The sequence below is a fragment of the Gavia stellata genome, chromosome 29 (assembly GCF_030936135.1).
Source record: "Gavia stellata isolate bGavSte3 chromosome 29, bGavSte3.hap2, whole genome shotgun sequence".
In the NCBI taxonomy this organism is placed as follows: Eukaryota; Metazoa; Chordata; class Aves; order Gaviiformes; family Gaviidae; genus Gavia; species Gavia stellata.
In genome coordinates this window covers 3,734,193-3,755,946 of record NC_082622.1, presented here as the reverse complement: position 1 = coordinate 3,755,946, position 21,754 = coordinate 3,734,193, and the positions used below count along the sequence as shown (strand labels likewise).

Here is a 21,754-nt window from a genome sequence, read left to right as displayed (position 1 = left end):
TTTCAATACATGTAACTTTAAATGGAGTATGTAACTATGGTCACTTAGAGAAAAAATGTCCCACCACTTCCAGATCAACCGCCTGATTTCTGGGGTCTCACCCAGACTGAATTGGTCTGAATCTGCGTTCCTGCTCTGCCGTGCAAGGTGTGCTTTCTGCGTGCTCCCTACAGCTCCAGAGCTCCTCAGAAAAGACAAGGCAAAGATTGCTTGGGAAAGAAAAAGAGGAACCAGCAATAGAAAAATAGAGGAGCATTTCCCTGCTAGTCCAGAGCTGGATAAACCCACGTCTCGGTGTGGTCCTGGACCTTCGAAACACCACCCCTCCGGCCAGCTGAACTGCTCTGGGAGACAAAACATTTCTCTGCTCGTCAAAACTTGTGTCACAAAGAACTAGATATTGCAGCTCCGCTCTCCTGCGAGCAGAAGTCTCCGCCGAGCCGAGGGCCTGGCCCAGACATCAGGACCCTCGTCAGCAGTGGGTATCCGTAGCCAGGCTTGGCACTTGCTCACAGCGTGACCTGGCACAACAGGAACGCTCGGGAGGCTCTTACACATCAGCCAGGAATCCGGAGAACCCAGAGACGAAGAGGAAGCGGCAGGGGAGAGGAACCGGAACGGGGCAAGGATGGGCTTGGAAATCCTGGGAACAAGCTGCCGGGTGCAGCCACCGCCCCCCTGAGCCGGTGCCCGGCAGATGCCGAGCCAGGCAGTGGCTTGCCACTCTGCAAAGCACCGCGGGACAGCCGTCACGCCTCAGCCCCGTTCTCACGGGCAGTTCAGAGAAGAGGAACTCAATGGCCCATTTCGTGTTACTGGAACAGGACCGACAGAAACCACAAAAACAATGTCAAAGCATTGTATCCAGCTGGAGAACAGCGTGACGTGAATTAATATCACTAGCACAGGGCAGATCTGGAATCAGATCCCATTCTACAGTCTCCCAGAGTTCAGGGAGTTTTTATATCTTGTCTGGCCAGTTTGCATCCCTTCCCTGTAAAGGGTTGGCCAAGTTACACGCGTGCAGCAAAGCAGCTTTCCCTGGTGGTTCTGGCAATGAAGAACAAGGAGGTTTTTAGAGACACCGAAATATATTCATATAACCATATATACACAACCTCATCTCCCCCCGGTATCAGTGACCTCTCGTAAAGAGCCCAGCCCAAAGAGAAGAGGGGAAACGCAGGAGAAACATCTTGGGCTTTGCCCAGACATACGGGGAACTTGTCTCACAGGAGAAAGAGCTGCTAAAATACTGTCAGCCACTTGTGACAAGAGAAGGAAAAAGGAGTTACCTGGAGCAAATGAAGACTCGTAAGGACAATAACAATCAGAAAAAGGAGACACACAAGTCAAATGCATTGAAATCTATAGCAAATCCTCCACATTCCTTCCCAGTCAAACTCAACCATGGCTGGAGTCCTGTATCATTTCTCAATGATTTGCCCTAACCAGGACTGGGATCCCAGGCTGGAAAACCACTTCTCCCAGTTCCCATACCATCGCACACCTCCCTGGCCAGTCCCTTCTGTTCTCTGAACCCTTCGTTGCCTGTGAGCAAGTCACTTACCCCATGGCACGTAGATGCCAGGAACAAATCCAAGGCGGAAAGCAATCCCAGATGTGCCTCCAGGCACCCCCCGCTATGTCCAGCAGAGCCAGAGAGATGGGAACAGCTACTTCTGGATTTACCTTACACCGAGATTCCCATCGGACAGAGCAAACACCCGCGGCTCGCACCGTGACCCACAGCAGGCTGGAATGAGTTCACACCCTGAGCTGCCTTTCATGTCAGAGAACGGCTCTCTGCATTTATCAGCACAAACCGTAGCGCGTGAATCAACACGGCTCCTGTTTGCTGGCAGACGGGTGTTCGTTTTTCTTTTCTAAAGACAAATACATTTGCTAGGTCAAGAGTTTTGAGGCTTCCATTACAGACTAATAAGTAAATAGGAAACTTTGTCTTTCCAAGTGATTATTTGAGTTTCTATTCTGCTCCGAGCAGAAGCACGAACAGCTGTGCGGCACGCAAGGCTGCGGCGCTTCGCATCGGCACAGCAGATGATGGGCAGCCCGAGTCCCCCAGCGCTGCTGTGATGATCCGTGGGCTCATTTCACCCTCCGCAGCCTGAGCGCTGCCAAATCCCACCAAAAAATCACCTTCTTTGCAAGCACGCAGTTGAGTGGTTGGACGCTGATGTTAGGTGGGATGAATCTAGGCGTGTGTTTGGTCCCGGGGGCTGTCTCCATCCAAAGAGGGGGTTGTGATAAAGGCAGAGCCCCTTTCCTCTGCCCACTCGCCCAGCCTGGCACGTGAAGCAACTGCACCATCAACCTCGTAGCTGGGCAGGGGGATCCCTGCCTGGTAGCTGGCCCCGAGCCGCTGACAGCGAGGAAGCACCGTGACTCCAGGGCCCTGGAATTAGGTTATAACTTCGTTGCTCCATGGTGGTGGTTGTGAAAACATTAAGCTATGTATGTCAGTGGGAAACGGGATGACTCAGACATCCCAGCAGGGTTTTTTTCCTTGCTTTCCTCCTCTGTGATCTCCATTCATACCTCATATCATCTCTCCCTGCAAGAGGCTTAACAAACCTATAGGTTTTGGCTGCATTTCCTGATTTCTGTGACTCAATAAAAGCAGCACAGTCATCCCCACTGTGTTTTTTTCCTCTCCCACATGCCCAACAATAGGGCAGGTCAAGGTTAACTTGCCAGCCCCCACCAAACCCCCTCCCAACACAGCCGCACTCAGCCACGCCGATCCCAGCCTGGCACAAGGGCCCGAGATCCCAGCACGTGCAGTATCACCCTGGGGAGCAGGGGCTGCTTTGGGCAGACGCCAGCACCCCGCCGGGTGTTCAGCGTTGATGGGTTCAGCCCATAAGCACAGCAGCTGCTGAGCTGAGCCCACTGTAGGCACTCGGTGTATCACTCACGGCCTCTCCAGCTCCTTTGGGCACTAAATCCTGACTGATTAGTTGTTTATTGCCGTAAGTGAGAAGAAGAATTGAGTGTAACTAATAAAAGTTGTGCTGTCAGCAGCAGCAGACGGACAGGAGCAGGGCTGGGCTGGAAACCTGCGGGAATTACTGCCAACAGAGGAGCCGAGTCGACTGTCAGTTGTGGACTGGGGTTGTAGGACGGGTGTCCTGCCCGCAGCTCAGCAGGTGGTACAATGCGCTCCCCAGCTACTGGACTGGATCTTCTGCAATTCAAGCTGTTCATCTACCAGAAAAACACAGATCTCAACACTGTTCTAAGAACCTCCATAAGCTTCATATCCTTCTGCTTTTTCTGTATGAAAAAATACATAGAGAATTCTGTATGCAATAGAGGAACGCAACTCCTTTCACTTCACAAACAGCACAACAAAAGCAGTCGCAAGATTTCTTCAAGTACTGCACACGCAGACTTGTTGAAGCAGTGAGGCACAGTCTGCCCTTCCAAGAACACTGTGTAGACAAACGCACAGTGCGGTACTTCACACGTACACCCTATCCTCCGTCAGAACCGTTCAAAGCGCTTGGCAAGCCCTCAGTGTCTAAACCCGGCAGCACAGCCCGGTTACCTCTCTGCACAGCAAGACAATAATTCCTCTGGGACCACAAAGTCACCGCGTACGGCACTGCCTTTGTCTTCTGGTTTCTAATCACTAAATCAAACCCTCCTGCCCAAACACTCGATCCGGCACAATGCATCACGCTAGTGAAAATTGTTTACTATGCTTCCTTTAGCAAGAACTTCCTGGGGCATTAAGTACATTAATTACCATGAAAAACCAGAAATCGCAGTTCAAACCCGTCAGCAACTTCAGCACGTTCCCGAGTAATGAAAGCAGTATAGTTTTGTTCCGTGCTGGAGACGCTCAGCGAACTGTAACACAATGCTCCAAGCTTTCTAGTTCTTTTCATGTTAAATATTAGTCTGCCAGCCCTCTCCAGCGCACCGCTCAGCAGATTTAACCAAGAAAAAACCCCCACCAAACAAAAACCCACCAACAAAACCTTCTTTGTGGTGCTGGGCTTGAATAAGGCAGGACAAGAGATTCAGCGTATCCGCAGTGATGAAAGGACACTGCTAGCGAGAGAATAATCTTCCCAGCAGACGCGGAGACTTCTCCCTGGGGAGGAAGCACCTTGCCAGGTCAGTTCCAGCCCCCGTACCTTAAAGGTTTCTGATTAATGAAACAGCTGCTAAAGCAGCAGTTCAGCAGAAAATCCTACCATGAGTCTGCTCTGGATTTCTGGTTCAGAGTTACCGATGAAGAACTCTGCTGCAGGTAGAAGCGTTTACCGCAGTATGTACGCGTACAGCCGGAGTAACCCCACCGAAACGACTGCCTACAGCCGTCTCACCGGCAGCAGACAGCAACTCCGGGAACTCGGAGCTTCGGGGCGGAACGGCTGCCTTTATACCGCAGTACGTACGTGCCTCCGGCCCCGCCGGCCCCGCGCGGGGATGCTGCGGGCTCCAGCGCTCCGCACCCGCCCGCGCCTCCTCCCGCCGCCCCGCCGGGGCCGGGGCTCCCTCCGCCGGCGGCCCCGGGGAGCGCGGCCCCGCTGCGGCCCGGGACCGGCGGGGGGGTCCCCGGCGCGGGCAGAGCCCCGGTTTGCAGCCCGCGGGGGGGAAGGAGGGAAGGGGGAGAGGGGCGGAGGCAGAAGCGGCTCGGGCAGACCGGGGCCGCGGTTGAGGAGTTTCGGAAGGAAACCCGCTGGCCCAGCCAGAAGTGACCCCGCCGGGGAGCGGAGCTGGAAGAGCGGTGGGTGCCTCCTGAAAACCCCGCATCGGGCCCTGCCCGGAGCGGGTGTGCCTGTCCGGTTCTCCGGAGTGCGGGGTTTCGGTTCCCCCTTGGCGAGGGGTCGCGTGGAGGCAGGCGGCACCTGATCAGGCCCCGCTGGGGTTCAAAGCGTCGGGAAACAGTCCCGCTTCTGGAGGACTTCAGTGCCCAAAGGTCTTCCAGGCACGTTGGGAGGAAAATCCCAAACACATCCATCCTAAAGCACGAACAAGCGGTTTTGTCTACTCATTAGTAGGATCAAAAGGATCAAACTGGAAAGGGATCCTTGCCTTTAACCTGTACTCAGCTGGCTTTATTCTGCATTTCCCACTAACGAGTGGGGAAGAAGCGTGTGACCACAGTCCGCATTTTTCATATGGAAATCACACTTATAAAAGGGACCTGTCCCCTGCCTGGGGCCTGATGCTGCTCCCACCAGAAACCAGGAAACCACATTAACAAGCCTGCAGCCCTCGCTCTGGGCTCAATTCATGGTTTATGATTGTTGAGCTGCCGTGGAGAAGACGTTCCTCCTCTCCTGCATCTCAGCTTCCCCATCTGCAGCCAGAACTAACACCGCTGATCTCCGTTATAAAGCAACCTGAAACATTGGGATGAAACTTGCCCGTTACAAAATCCTGCCTCCATAGGGGATGGCAGCAACAGGCTTCGTAACAGTCCGTAAACCTTTGTAGCGGATTTCTTGGGAAGACCAGAGTACATGACTCATGGCTACCCAGCTTCCATCCATGACTGACTTCACTAGACTGAAGGTTTGACTGTAAGCGCATCTATGAATTACTGCTTTTTGGCAATTTAAACCTGTGAATCCTCAGACCAGACCTTGTCTGAGCTGGCGTAGATTGTGCGGTGGGATAACGACTTCCTAACTTCAAGATTTTACAAGTAACAGTTAATCAGCTACCCCTGGTTTGCGTAACAAGATGGGTTTATCTGCATGTTTCCTAATGCATTCGTCAGAAGAAGGGATTTCCGCGTGCTGCTGGGTTTGTAACATGCCACTCGAGCGAAACTCTTCTGCTCCTGCCTGTCTCTGCTGCGTAACGTGGGCAACAAAGTCCAGGGTGAGGGTCTGGGCCGGCACCCTTGGCCTGGAGTTTTGCTTGAGTTTGAAGCAAGAGACAGCCACTGACATGAGCATAGATCCATGATTTTCTACCATGTATACAGCTTCTCTTTGGGGACGGCTCTGGGAAAGCTGGGGCTCCCGGCAAGATGAGTTTCAAATGCTTGGTTTGTGCCACCTGGAGCAAGAGGAGTAAGGATTGCTGCAGGTCCCACACACGCCTTCACGCAAGAAGTCGGGCGATGACAGCAGGCAGCTTCTCATCGAACCCAGCGGGGAACGGTGCATCGCTCCCCAGCATCCTCCCTGAGGGCACGCTCCAGTGGCTGCTCCATCCCTCCACATCAGCCTCTCCAGCAGCTCCACGGGGCTGAGATTCCTCCCGAACCCTTCTCGCCCTCCAAACACGGGCGTCTTTCACTTCCAGTAGCGCAGAGGACAAAACTTGTGCCGACTGGTCTGAACGCACGAGCGTCTGCAGCCATGGAGCCCGGGTATCGCAGCCTCTGCAGAACACCAGCACGGGCACATTTCTCAGTGTTTCACCGATAAGGCATTGCTAAAGCAAACAAACTCATTAATGAATCGCTGGTGGACAGAGGCAGGGCTTGGAAGGAGAGCACCGGCTTGTTACTGCTGGGTCTGCCAGAGGGAAAGATTAAGAGATCTAAAGGGCATAAGATTTAATCTCACACTTGAAATATTTTCAAAGCTGGAGAACCTACTACTGACAGAAGCTGGCAAGTAGGTGCCTTCCTTGTCCACCTTTAAATGAAGCCTTCAAAGGGAGGACCAGAAATTCTCCAGCCCACAGCTGGGGTCAGATAAGCAAATAGAAGAAAGAGGAATCAGGAGCTGGCTCCAAAAATCACGAGCTCATTTTAAAAATCACAAAATTTAGCATATGTATCAACATTCACAGGGATAGTTCTTTCTAGTGTTTAAATCACAGTTTTTCCTTTGCAGCCATGAAGGAAAGAATAAACAGACAAAAAAACTCTGGTAAGATTCTTACACAATCATGTTTCTCCAGAAGTTGCTGCTTTAGAGGAAGCACCAACAACCGAGACTCACAAAAGATGGCAACCTCAGGAGACCGCCCCATCCCAGGCTGCATGCGCAGCCTGCAGAGAAGTTGGGATGAAAAATGAGGTGCTGCCTTAACCTTGCAGCTCTCAGCTTCTTCCTGCGTGAGAAATGCTTCATTTTAGGCCACTCGTGAGGCAGTGGTGGAGGAGTGCCCTTGACAGATCCCATGGGAGCAAAGCAGTCATGATGCAGCACTCCAAAGCGAGTGCCACAGCAGGGAGCGTGAGATGGGAGATGGCTCATACCCCGCTGGAGCCAGGCAGCTCTTCTGCCAGGACTCTCTCTTCCCATCCAGACCCAGTTCTAAAAGCATTTCTAGTTTCCCTCACGTATGTACAGCAACTCAGTTATGTAAAGAAACGTGATACCTGGCGCTACATCTCACTGCAAACGTACAAAATCCCCTTATCTTGCTTGGGCTTGGGGCCGCGCTCTCTGCCCAGACCAGGCGCGTTAGTATCTAAATGCAGCGCTTGGTATTACACACTCTTTTCAGTACAAAGAAAGACATACTGAAAGCAGGAGATACCATTAATTCCACTCGATTCACCGCGTATTTTTCCACTCTGTGAAATAACAGATTGAAAATGAAACCATCTTATCACAGGGATGCTCTGAGCATTGGGTACACACGTACTACCAGAAAGCGATGGGCCAGACCCAGGCGGGCTTTCGGGTCTCCCCAGCTCTGGCTGCGTAACGTCTTTGGTTACTTGGTGCTTTGAGCTGGGAGTCGGAGCAGAACAAAACACCCCTAAATGTATGCCTTTCCCCTGATTTGCTTATTCGAGCTGGCTGGAGGAAGCAGAGAAAGGGCAGCAAACACATCCACAGCTGACAGCCCACCTGATCCAGCTCCGGAGAAATACAAATGCTGATCAGGTACGCAAGTTTCACCACGTAAAGCACTTTGGGAGCCGTTGATAAAGATGTCATATAAACCTAAACTTGCGTTCATAAACCTAAACTTGCCTTGGTGCCCGTCACCTCAGTGCCTGCACCAAAGAGAAAGCAACAGCCCCACCCTCTATTTTGTAAGTTGGTGCGCAAGTCCAAGTGAAGATGGTAAAGAACAAACAAAATAGCCCCTGCCATGGCAGTAAACAGATACTTCTCTCCTAAAGAAACATTTCTGTTCTGCTTATACAGGTCTTGCTTCAGTTTGGTGTTCACGATGGACTGTTTTCTACGCTGAACCCCAAGCAGAACGCCATAGAACAAAACCACAGAGGCTTTCTCACCACAGTTTAAGAATTAAGTGTTTCAAGATCCAATTATTTAGCAAAAATTTTTTTTGTATAGCTACAAAAACCCACATTAGTCACTGCCAGCTAAATCCTTTTGCCTCAATCACACTAAAACCTCCTGCAGATACTGCAGCTCCTTAAAACCACAGATTGCAATCTCAGTAAGGATTACTCACCATTTATCTTTTCAAGGGAATAAATTTAGTTTGATTGGTTTCTTCACAATTACTGCCTCAATCTGCATAAACAAGAAAGAACATGAGGATCTCATCTGGGAACAGGAGTGGTATTCCGGCTGCATACTTTCCCTGGGTTGTATCTCTCTCTCGAGTAGAAGGGGATTCTTTCAACAGTGTGCACTTGTAACTTGGAAGAGGTACAAATAGTTACATCTAAGTTAATAATAATTAATAATAATAGTCCTCACTCAAGTTAAATAGTACAAGAAAGGAGACACCAGCCACTGTGTCTGCTGGGCAGAGCGCATTAATGTGGAAAGAGGAAAAAAGTTCCCTATTTTCACCAAATTCCTTTCTTCTTGTATTTGTGAATTGCGATGAAAACCAGAGTAGCGAGGTACATTGTAAGCTCTTCTCCAGATCCCCTGTTCCTTCCTCCAGGATCAAACCAGAGCAAATCTCCTGTGTCTGGATCTGATGGAAGGCACAACTGGATCCCAAACAATCCTAAGCAATGGAGGCAGCTGCCCAGCCTCGCACAGAGCCTAGCAGGCAAAGTAAGACTCAGCGCAAACGCTTTCTTGCCTACCTTTGCGATAAACCTTTCAGAGCATTTATGAGCTTATACAAATACATACAGCATGGCACGCCCTATAAAGCTGCCAGGTCTCAGAGGCCGGATTTAGCCAGAAGCACGGGCTCTTACCTAATCTTGCTCCTCAGGGAGCTGTTGGCCGCCTTGATGAAGCTGAGATTCAATTCAAGGTGAGTTTTGGAAAGGGACTGAAATTTTGAAGACACCCACACACACACTTAGCCCCCCCTCGTCTCCAGAGTCAGCTATTTCCAGGGCAGTCCGTTGGCCATTTCTGCATTCTTTGAAGAGGGCTTCGTGGCCTTTGCTGCTACCCCCGAGAAGAAAGTGAGGCCATCTTCAGCAGCTGGGTGAAACTGTGAAGCTGGAAGATGTTGCGCACGCAGGAATTTCTTCCTAACGAGGTTCCAGAGCCTGGCTGTCAACAGATACTTGCTGGAAGCCCAGCTAACGCTGTATAAGTGTGACTTTAGCATTAAGCCCTACTAGCCTGATCACTGACTCTGGGTCATCTTAGCACATTTTGAAGGTTCAGCTGTTCCAAAAGCGTTGCTTTCACTGCGTGCAATATTTTATATTAGCTCAATCAAAGCTCTAAACAATAGCATTTCTGGAAAAATTTGGGACTGTTTACCAGCATTGGGCTTCAGGCCTCTAATTTCTCATTTTCTTTGCTCTGTTTCATCTGTTGTTGATAATTCCATAGATGGAAAAACGGATTCACAGTTTAGACACAAAAGGAGAGGGCTCAGAGACCAAGCGTAGCTCAGCTGCTGTGCTTATGGAACTGGCATAGCATTTTGCAGCACAAAAGCTTCTCAATCTTACCGTTCTGGAAGTCAAAGTAGTTTTTCATGGAAATAAAAAACAGAAAGAGTATTTTGCATAACCTTTGCTCAGCTGAGCTGTCGGACACCTCTGACATCAGAGTCATGACAGTACAGCAAGAGCATTTAGGTGCCACTGGGAGTCAAACACAGAAGGAATGAAATGAGCCAGTGAACGACTCAGGGCACCAGGAAGAATCGCAACACGTCCGTAGCCGACGCTGTGCTGCGCGTGGCAGACACCACAAACTTCACAGTGACAGCAGGACAAATGCAAATGCATGAGAAGTAACAGCTCTTTCCACCCACGTGGGCTGGAGAAGAATCTCCCTAAAGCAGGAGGTCTGGAGAAACTCCATCTAGGGCCAGTATCTGCACTAGTGCACAGCAGTCTCTCTGGTGAGGACAAAACAGGAGGCAGCATGATTCCCTCCCATCCCTTCAAATATTGCTGAAAAATAATACCAAGCCTGCAAGACTGTCAACTGCAACAGAAGCTCGATTATGTTCCTTCCTTGCAGAAAGCCAAGGCAGAGTTTGAAGCAGCATTCAAATCTCCCGATTCACTGCTTTGTTCTAAACAAGTACGTTCCCTTTGTGGCAGGTATCTGAGGAAAGACAATTACATGTTCTCCTTTCAAGTAAACACCCTCGGAGTTTCTCTATGAAACATCATCTACATTTGAAAATAAATATAGAGGGTCCCACTGGAATGAAATGGCACACAGCAGAACAAACTAGAAAAAGCCCAGTGTAATTGTTTCCAGGCATCCCAATGCGCTAAGTATCCTTTCAACTATAAAAAAAACCACCTTAATTTATTAAGTGCCATCTCTGCTACAATGCTTGAGAAGGGGTGTGAACATCTACAGTGAAGCCAAGTAAAAGCTCAGTAAAAGCAAATGTGTTCTGTAAAAGCTATGTGGCAAAAGAGAGGGAGGGCGTGACTTTCCCAAGTGCTTGTTTGGGAACAAGCCCTTCACCAGGTCCTAAATTTATAGCCCTTATACTACTAGATAGAGCCATACACCAGGTTTATACATTGTTACATATAAAGCTCTGCTTTCAACATCAGTTACTCGGTTTACAGGTCAATCCCGATCTTATCCCGTTAGCAGTGTTAGTGGAGGATCAAACGAGATACTGGGATGCTTCAGAACAATCCTAATGAAGTCAATGAATGCCAGAGGACCTAATGTAACGCTTGATTAGGAACTACAGGCCCGCTTTGCAGCCTTACAAAAAACCATAAGGACGTGACCTGTGTTTAGTCTCACTGAATTTATACATCCAGCTTTCACTTCCAAGTAGATTTTGTACTCCTCCTGCATCATTAGGTCAGTTCACAGCACCACTGATTAAATTTGCAGTTTGCCCACAATTAGAAGGGTAGGCAGCACAGCAAGTCTACTGGAACTGTCTGAGTAAGAAAAAAGAGAACAGACATATTACAACAGATATCACGATCGACTAGAAAGTCATTGTTATTGAGTCTAGAATTGGGTTATGAAATCAGGACCTCGGTACTGTACACGTACCCACAGTCACGAAAAAAATTACAAGGCACACCTTCAAGGGATGGAACTAAACTGCAGCAATGAAGTGACCTGCCCCGGGAGAAGAGCACATACATCTGAGCCCAGTTGCGCTCCCTAAGCCCTGCTTGCTCCGCCATGCTATCCAAACAGGAACACAGTCATTGGCTATAGAGTCAGAAAGGATGAGGAATTTGTTATTTTTCTATTTTATGTAACACAGCAAAACAACAGATTGCCATACGTATCTTTCCCACTGCCTCACCCTAGTACTGCTGACATCTGGGTTTCCGCTAATACTACACTTGGAATACCTTCGCTTCACCAAGGAAATCAAACGTTCCCTTCTGCAAGCCTCAGCATGCCAACGTGCTAAAATGCAAGAGACCTTGTTCAGAAGAGGATTTTAAGACATTAGTTAACCTTTAAAATACTGCATGTTTTCTAGTGTGACTTAGTACAAATACAACTTAAAAATAAAATACATGAACATGAAAGCACAAGGTACCATCTGTCTCTCCATGAAGAGGGTACCACGATACTGACACAAGGTCTCTACCCTCATCCTGAGGTGATGGGTACGGACACATTCAAGCAGACTTTGTGCAAGCCTTCCTCAAGCTGTGTGATGGATGTGAGGAGACAACCCTGTGGTCAGACTCCCTCAGATTTCAGCTCGGTCAATAGCTACAGGAGAAAAAGTATTTTATCTTGCTCAGAATTAAACAGCTGCTTAAGCACACATTGCTCTGAGGTATCAAGGACCACAGTTCCCTCCCACCGACTTCGGCGTCACCAGCCAGCTCCATGGGTGGCTCTCCGCACCTCAGGCTGACCTTCACGCGTGCAGCACGGAAAAGTCCCAGAACGATGTATTGCAGGTGCCGTGTAAGCCCACGCAGGAACAAAGACTCATAGATCCAGCCAGGTGTGCGCCTCCGGTTTGGTTTAGTAAAGGAAATACTTCTGCATTTTTCTCCAAGGGAACGAGGCTTGGCCATGGTCTCTTTCCACATTCAAAGCACACCAGACCATGAACCCCTGCTAGCAAGTTTTACACATTAAGCGGAGCAAGTAAACAAAATCCAGTAAGCGTAAGAGTCATAAGACAATCTTCTGTTCTGGGCTAAAAAGGATCAGTAATCCAAACCCAAACAAAAATGGAAATACAACCTTTCAGGGAATAAATTAAGCAAGAGACATTTTATGCGTGAAGTCTTTCTGGAGGGAAGCAGTTCAGTAACAAGGTCGAATAGAACAAGAAGCAGTAATCACAGGGTTGCAAAAATAGGGCCCATTCTTAGCTATTAAAAAATAAAAACAAAGTACCCCAGCAACTTCTTCTCCAGAATACACATGCAGACTGTCCAAAGAAAAGACCATACATTTTTTCAGCTGCTTCAAAAAGAATGCTTTAAAGGAATTTGGGATATTTATTTACACAAAGCGCAAGCTCAGAAAGGACTAGGCACAGTTGGTGCCTCCGTGCAAGCCTACTTCTAAAAATAGCACTTCAGTTAATAGCAGGTCAGTGATTAAGAGAAAGAGGTTCTGATGGTCATTACCGAATCATCACACGGAGTAAATAAAGCAAACTTGAATTTCATTAATTTTACAGGGAAGGCTCTGTCACCCTGGAGATTATGGACAGAGTGAAAGCGGAATAGAATCTCTTCCGATATTGACTGATGGCTAAATTCAAGTTTCCTTTTTGCGAAGCCTCTGCTTTGCCTCCTCCTTGCCCACCCGTGTCAGTACTTGCGAGGAGCCATCCACCTAATTCCCTTCAGCTCCTGTGAACCCCTCCCTGCCTTCAACACAAATTCGGAGGCAGACATTGCGCTAGACAAAGTCTCCCATTATATTTGCACAATGGGGCCCCTCGGCACCGTCACAGCAACAAGGCACGGCTTCACATATAGTAAAGGAATGTGATTTTGTAGCATTTTTAATATAATTCAATTACACTGCGCCGATGTGTGTTAGAAGAAGGGCCCACAGCTTCCCTCTACTGGCTAACACAAAAAAAAACACTGCCGAAATTTGCCAAATCTGAGAGAGAGAGAGAGGGGGGAACCTGGCAGTAGTGCAACAAGCTGATGGTTTATAATTTTGTTGATCAGTGCATGCACTTTTTATAGAAAGTCTGACCATTTCCTTCCTGTGGAAATGGGTCCTTGGAGATTTTTGAAAACAAGTAATGACAAGTAATCTTTATTACAACAAAAACTTTACAGAGCTCAATACTGCAACCCAAACCGGACATTCTCTCTAAGCAGGGGTCAAACTACCATTCAAAATTCACATGAGGTAAACATCCAAAAGGAACTCTGCTGTGACAGGCACCCAAAACCACCATAAAAACCTTCTCTCTCAGTTCCTCCTTCAGCCCAGCTCTTTCCAGGATTTTTCTGTTGAAATCCCCAACTTCTTCAGCACTATTTTTCCAGTATTTTGCTTATGGAAAACCATAAACTATCTCGACTGTTCACTCAATTGCACAAGCATACGATACCATTAGAAAACGTACGTATCAAACTTGGGTCAATATGGAATACAGTTAAAAAACCACATGAATGGCACTGCATTGTTTTTATTTTAAGTGTCTTTACACAATGGAAGATGTTGGAATGCAAGTTGTTATACATTTTACACAAGATACATTAACAACATTACTCGCTTGATTTGCCTTATAAAACTGTTTCTGAAGGTTTTCCACTTATTCCTACTTACAGCAACTTCTACAATGGGGTAGAAATTAAACAATTAACAAAATATAAACACCACAGAAAATCCGAAACGGACTTCTGGAATTTTAAAAATACACAAGCCTGATTGACAATAAACGCTTTTTGTTGGTTTGTGGTTTTTTTTAAATAACATGGAACAGTGAGACAGAGAAGTCGGACTTCGAGTGATTTTAATACCTGAAGAGATACATAAATACCATGCCTGTGGAGGCAAGATGAACAAAACCCATTTTCCTACCTTTTTAATGTATGTTTTTCCTGCCTCTGGAAGAAGGACCTGCCTGCAGGATCCCATTTTGCAACTTGAAGCTGGTGGCAGGAAGGGATCACGAGCTGGCACAATACGGAGCTGAAAACTACCATGCCCATGCAAATTCATGACCATTACTTTTTCTCTCTGCTGTCAGTCAAGTGAAAACACTTTTGAAAATTCAATGAGCACTTCATGTAGAATTGAAACACACTAAAATGAATTTTAAAAAGGCCAATTTCTGAATTATTTATATATATGAACATCAGCAGCCTGGTTTGTTCACAAATAATTTCATTTTTTTTAAATAGAAAAAAGAAGAATCTGTCTAGACTAAAAAAGGTTGGTTATAAAATAGCATAAAAGCATAGGAGCATGTGTCATTATACTGAGGCATTTTTACCTCCTACTAAAACACTTAACACAAGATTACAAACTTAAAAGATCTGTATTTTAAAAGATGCGTCCTGGTCTCAAAAGTAGCAGATGCTCTATCAGACAGACAGGATGCCACACAGAAAAAGTCTTAATGAAAAACAGCAAACAAGGGCTGAAACTGCATAAAAACTGGCTAAGCCAGGCAACTGATTGTCTTAAAAAAATACAAAACAGACTGGAGAAGTTTAAGAGCACAAGTTAAAAATTAACCCCAAATGTTTTATCCCCTAACATAATTTAGTCATAACATAACAGTCACTGAATTTATTTATAAGCGTAGACCATCTCTAGGACTGTAGAGGAACAAACATTACCATATTTTCGGAGAGGCTCAGAGAGAACACGTTCAATAGCTGAATCCGTATTTCCCTCTACATATTGTAAATCACTCCTAATTAGGTGGCAGTGCAAACCATCGTACCTATCGGTGTACCATCACAGATAGTAGCAGCAGTAGTGTCGGCGACAGACTCAGAGTCTGTCTTCTCAGTGGTCTGTGGTTCTTCCTCCTGCATTCTTCTCTGTGTAGTTAGCAAAACTACTTGAATTTAGTTCCATACGTGTATTTGTGCCTCATGTCAAATCAAGACCACATACTTGGCATTTCTGACAAAAGCAAAGAGTAATCTTCACCTCAGAAGATTACTAGCTGGGAAGGAATTTTAGCATAAAGAGTACATTTCACTTGCATTTAACGCTATATTAATTGGAAGCTGTTGTACCAGTACAGATCAGCTTTTAACTGCTAGACAATGAACTTTCTTGAATCCAATTCTAACAGTAAGATACAATTTTCAGCACTTGGTACATCACACTGTACAGTATAAAGAAAAGGGTAACATCTTAAAAAAAAAGAAAAACCAAGAAAACCACAACCAGACTTCCTATTTTTCACTATTTCAAGTCAGGTGGATTTGCTACACTTGGGGGACTAGTCCCTAAAATTAAAGTGCTTTTCAGAGCATTGGCATCCAAAAATCTTGAACATGAGAGACAACTACAAGTAAAATCTGTTGTCGCTATACATGACATATAGCAGCAGTACAGACATCAACACATGTACTCATTAAGTGTCTGATTTTTGATACTATCTTGAGCATCACACAATTTAACAGTGCATAGTACCCCCTACCTCCAGTGTACAATCAAATGCTTTAGATTCATTCAGTATTGTTGCAGGTGGTTCTGGACGCCTTGTCTGCATGATCTTCTGTTTGGGATTTTTTATTTCATCTTCCTCTTCTGTCTCACTTTCACAGACATGGACAACTACACTAGGAGTTGATTCTGTTCCTGCATGAAGCTCGTACTTCTCCCCTGAAGAGCAGCAAACAAAAATCATGCTAAAAACATCCCCAAAGAAAAGCATTAAGCCACTCAAAACCTCCTTAGTATCTGCAGTAACACAACCAAATACTCATTTATTCCTATCTCATCTTTAATTTGCTCAACTTCCACGCTTCACCAGACCTGTTAAATGTTTTAAAATAGTCCCTGTATCTGTTACACTGTACTTTGAATGCCATCAGTCTTTTAATTGGTATTTAGAGGAAGGGAGGGATGCAAAAAACTATTGTGAAACACTGAAGACATCAGAAGACGAGCAGCATGCAATATTTTAAGTGCCATCATTTATGCTATACATTTATATGACATTTGTAAATTAAAAGCTACAAAAGCATTTGAAAACATTAAGCCTCCTGATTCCCTGCTTTTCACAGTACGTATTTGCTTCCTTAATAACTGAAGCTGTCCATCTGCAAAAGACTGAACCTTTCATTCCTCTTCTTGTTTGTTACTTAATACTGAGACTATGACAAAAATCCATACGTGGATGTGATGGAGCTAGTACCACACAACCCAGTTCTGTGCTATACTTTCAATCAATTAATGAATTAAGTTAAAAAAGTGATGGATCATTTTATTCAAGTAAGAAACACCACATAAGAGAGACTCAGTTTCTTCTCACAGAAAGAAAGGTAAGTAGATAAATTCCCTAGATAACTATTTTTGAAGTTAAGTAACACGACAAAAGCAGGTAAATATTCCTACCTGGTCCCAACTTGGAGACAGCACAAAGCAAGTCATAGTTTATCAGGGGAGTTGCATCTTCACTCTGTTTCCATCCAACTGGTGGAGATGCAGGTGGTGATATCAGGAACTGTTTAACAGGTTGTGGAGGAAGGAGGTAGGACTTGTCACCTATTTCACTGGACACCTGTACCTGAAGACAAAAGCCAGGAGATGCAGAATAAGATGACAAATATTAATTCTCTTTTTATTTAGTCTACTTCCCTGATAATCCATGCCCATTCTCTGTATTAGCAATGCTTAATTCAGCCTAGCTTTAAAAATAAAAGTAGTACAGCTTTTGTCAGTTCTTGGTATGACACCTTGGAGAAATGCTGCAGGTAAGAAATTGGCCTATGTAAGCGTTGACCACGTAGCTGAATATGACACATGCAAGGTGCTAATCCAACAAGAAGAATATACCTGTAAAGCACCTATTATAAAGAGATCTTTGGACCCACTTATTTTCTTTCAGCACATTTCTGTTTATGTATGGGGGAAGGTGGTTTGTGTCGCTACATAACAACCGTTCCATACCAATTACAACTCTGTAAACTCAAGCTGAAAAGCAAAACCCTCCCCTAACACTTGAATTTCTCAGTGAGTGAAAAGAATACATTTCAGTGTAGAAGCATGAGGTTGAAGGTAACTTCAGATATTTAGCACAATTAAAACTCACGGGCAAATGTGGAACAAAGAAGAAACAGGGACACATGTACAACATCTTGGTGTTCCATAATACCTGTGCAAAGTACAGCTTCAGCTTTTTTCCACTGAAGTCAGTTTCATGCAGTTCTATCCGTGCTCTTGCTGCTGCCTCTGGATTGCTGAAGTTTATCCTTACTCTTCTAAAGCTTTTAAACAACTGGAATGTCACTTGATTATCGTAGACTGTGAAAAGTGCTTCAAATCTTTCCTAGAGATGAAGTACAAAGATTCTCCAAACAGAAAATGAACATATTCACCCAATGGAAACACATTTTCCTTTCACTTTCCTCTCCCAAATCCCAATAATCTCCTTAGTCACCTTCTGAACCTGCACATTCCATACTTCCCTCAGTTACCCCGGCATGCAAATCTGTATTCAGTGCAGTACTGCTTTGTCTCACTATTTAAATCTGGATTCCAAGAGCACATTGATGTGAACAAGCCTATAAAATCCTTACTACATGAACTGCCACCTAGCGACAGTTACTCAAAAGTGCAGATATCAACAAAAACACTGGTACTTGCACATGACTTTCACCCAAGCATCTCCAAAAATACCATGCAGATCAGTTATTTTTCATATTAGATAGACTAAAGTATGAGTGCTTAAGGAAAATGTCAAAATTCTCAGGATGAATGAATCAGACTACTTTGGAAGAGACAGAAATCTATTATTGCTAAACAACACTCGTTTACAAAAATAAAAAATTGAAAAAATCATGTTTTATTGAATATGGAACCTTATACTCAAGTTCTTTAAAAAATAGTACCTGCACTGTTAAGTTTCATCTGTTTCAATTTACTAGTTCTCTGATCTACAAAAGACCCAATTTGCAGGTATTTTTTTCCTCGTGTAAATGCACTAGGACATTTCCTACAGTAAATTTTCATTCACTGTAGAAAATGAGATCAAAATCAATAGATGAGAAGCATGCAAGCAATCTCTTTTCAATTTTATTTACTATGTTCTGATAATATTCAGTTATTCAGAAAGATCCACATAAGCAAATAAGTGCAAAAGGAATACTTTTTCATTAAGAACTCTTTCCAAAGACAATAGTTAATTTGCTTGATTCCAAAAGACACTGATCCCTTTACAAAAAACCTGTTGATTCCTTCCTCCCTGTAAAAATAATTACAGAATGAGAGGCTTTCATTTTAAATAGGACTGAAGAAATGCCCATGTTAGTTTTAATGAAAATGTTATTTTCTTGTGCAATTTTCTCCAATCGGTACAACCTCAAGAAACCCTGAAATCAGAAAACCTGTTCTTTCTGCACACTGGCCAAATTTTGTACTTGACAAACACAAAACTGCAATCTAGTGGATCAACTCTGCAACTGAAAATGATGAAGACAGTGTTCCAATCATGCCATCACCCTCAAAAAGGTAAATATTTGAGAAAGAAACAATATGTACTTTTACTCCATCTGAATTTTTCACCTTTTGCTGTTGGAACTAAACTTGAAAAAACACTTTTAGATGCCACGTAAGAGACAAAATTATTAAAAGATGTATGCCAACTTAGACATCTTACAGTTTTTCTATAAACATACTGTGTGTTTAACTTACAACACTTAAAAGTGGAAACCACAGCATTAAATTCAATAACTTAACAGTCAATTTATCATGAATTGTAAAGTGTTGCTTTAACAAGTCAGCAGTAAAAACAGAAATATAGCTAGAAAATGTCAAAAAAAAAAAAGGATGAAAGAATCAGGGCAGAAACAGAACCTGAGCAAAATGCTCCATAAGAATTAAATACACAGATTTCAAATCAATAGTATCTTTTTAGCCTTTTCTCCTCACCAGAATATTAACCATCACTCACTTATGTGAAGTTTTACAACAAATGAAAATGCTGAGCATAAAACATTTGTACCTACATACAGAACCAGGCAATCTATTTTGTACAGTTGTGACTTCTACAAAATCAGGGGGGAGGAAGATTGATTTTGTTAGTCTGGGTGCAAGTGCTATTAGTTTTGCTAGCGTTACCAAACGAACTAAAAGAATGTTGGGCAGCAAAACCTTAAGTGCCACCAAAAAAACACCACCACCCCCCCAAAAAAAACCCCAAACCCCCACAAATTTTCAAATTGCTTTCTGCTCGTGCACAGACAGCACAATTCCATTTGATTCATTAGCCGTTTGCTGCACATTCAGCCTTTAGAAGAAGATGTAGGCAGAAATAAAGCTATTGAAACGTGTGTCCAGGGGCTGACTAAGCTCAATTTGATAAAACAGATAAAAGCTGTATGATACATCAAAGCACCTCTATTCTTCCAAGCACTAGGAAGAAGTCTGCATAGTAAATGTTCAATTTATCGATATAATGTATAATTCTGACCTATTCTAAACTAATGTCTTGGCTATGACAATCAGCTTAGATGAGCTTGCTGCCAGTACAATCCGTACAATTTACAACTATATTTTAAATGAAAAATCTAAAATTTTAAATTTGTGGTTAAATTTACAAGTGGTTTAATGCAGCAACTAATTATCCCAGTATCATTAGAGAAAAAGCTAGGACACCTCCCTTGATCCAGTGCATTATTTAATGTTCCCTTGATTAACTGATGCTTTACTACCTTCTTCCAAGGGTAGTAACCACTGAAACAAATGGAGTGCTCCCCACTTACAAAAGTCTTTTGAACTAGAAGCTGATCTAGTAGAAACAGTAACAATTTAAATTAGTCATCAGTGTGTTAAAAGTTTATCTAGAAAGGGAAACATCATCTTGCTTTTTTTAAAAAATTAGATGACGTATGATTTACACACTCTATGCATCGCCTATTTTGTTTTCCAGTAAAAACAGCACTAGTATACAAGGCTGGAAATTAAGTCTTCCGCTGACGTACACAGGCTAGCAACACCTCATGCTCTTTGAAAAGAAGCATTTAACACCAGGGGTATAAATAATGGCTAATGAACTGTAGCTCATTCTCTCTAGAAAACATGGGAAAGAAAAAAATAAAGCATTGCATCTGAAAATAAGCCACTAAAGACTCAACAGCCTTTTCTGGCACCTGTCTCTCATGGCCACAGGAATACAATTAAAACAAACTATAGGAACAACAGCTTCATTATGTAATAACCTCCTCCCTCCCCAAAAGGAGATCTGTAAGCTGCTTTACGAACTGTTTATGTGACACCACGTGCACGTTCTCAACTGACCACTGTTCCTTTAATTTTGCATGTGCTGTGTCCATTTGTTAGGAGCACTGGCTTAGGAATTCAGCTCACAGTAAATATATGAAAGACGGATAAATGTAAGTACACAATTTAGGAAATGCTGCTCCATGCCTCAGAGTTGCTATCTGACACCACACCTTGCCCTCAGATGTTGAAAACTTTCCAGCAAAACTGTAGGCTTTGTCAGTACTTTTGTAAACTGAAACTGAAGAAGCCACAGACCAAAGCTTTCATATCAGCCCCCCCTCTTTTCCCTCACTCATGTAGTGTACATAATTATTCCTGATGCTCTCGGAAGCAAAGGGAAAGTACAGATTTGACTGACTAAGAATGTTAGCAAGCCAGAGGAGATTTAGCTTATTATAAAGTCTTTATAAGCCACTTTCAAGGTGTTCAAATCAGAACACACATCCTGCAGATTTATAATGCTGTTTTAACAGAATCCTTGCCTTGAAATACAACATTTAAATTTGTTTCCAGATTTTACTTAAATCTGCCCTTCGGTTTGGTACCTCGGATAAAGAAAAAACAAAAATAAATCAGAAGAGCTCTTCATGGGAGAAGCACTGTGTATCTATTAGCAATTTCAAATGCCAGAGAAGTGCAGTATTATCTGCTCTTTGGTAACTGTAGTCATTCTGATCTGAGCTTACCAGGTAAATACTTTGGGTTGGTTCCCCCCTCCCCGCAATTATAGTATGCAGTAATACACTGAAAATCCAGACAAAAATGTTCAATAGCTGTATCTATAGTTAAAATGCTATACCCCAGATATGCCTCTCTCTACCTTACCTTTTCCTCCTGTACCTCAAACACAGCTTCATGAACGCTGCAAGCAAAGAGTGAGGTAGGCAAGTCACTTAAATCCATCATCTCTTCCAAATCATCTTCATTTTCTCCAAAAATCATCTGTTCTTCCTCTTCTTGGTCACTGCTGTAGAGATCTGAGTGGCTGTCACTCCAGGACTTCATAGTATCTCTGAGCATTGTTCACCCAAAGCAAC

General features: G+C 44.3%; 1 protein-coding gene across 5 annotated transcripts; it reads right to left on the bottom strand.

Annotated features, from left to right (window-relative positions):
* Positions 1-13,923: 13,923 nt before the first annotated feature.
* RCAN3 (RCAN family member 3) lies at positions 13,924-21,754 on the bottom strand. 5 transcript variants are annotated; one of them, XM_059830741.1, is made up of 4 exons: positions 21,538-21,754; positions 17,570-17,758; positions 16,830-16,987; positions 13,924-16,094 (listed from the first exon to the last, which is right to left on the bottom strand). In XM_059830741.1, the coding sequence occupies exons 1-4, from the start codon at positions 21,735-21,737 to the stop codon at positions 15,886-15,888; spliced, it is 756 nt and encodes a 251-aa protein (XP_059686724.1). In that variant the 5' UTR covers positions 21,738-21,754; the 3' UTR covers positions 13,924-15,885. The 5 variants fall into 5 exon arrangements, with proteins under 5 accessions (XP_059686724.1, XP_059686722.1, XP_059686723.1 ...); XM_059830739.1 differs by having other exon boundaries at positions 16,830-17,001; positions 17,590-17,763; positions 21,543-21,754; XM_059830740.1 differs by having other exon boundaries at positions 16,830-16,995; positions 17,590-17,763; positions 21,543-21,754.

Coding starts and splice junctions, on each gene's coding strand:
- RCAN3 (XM_059830741.1), bottom strand. CDS start 21,737: ATGCTCAGAGATACTATGAAGTCCTGGAGTGACAGCCACTCAGATCTC. Junction 17,759..21,537: donor GTACAGGAGGAAAAGGTAAG/GTAGAGAGAGGC, acceptor TCTCTAGGAAAG/ATTTGAAGCACTTTTCACAG. Junction 16,095..16,829: donor TGTCTCCAAGTTGGGACCAG/GTAGGAATATTT, acceptor GCTGCTCTTCAG/GGGAGAAGTACGAGCTTCAT.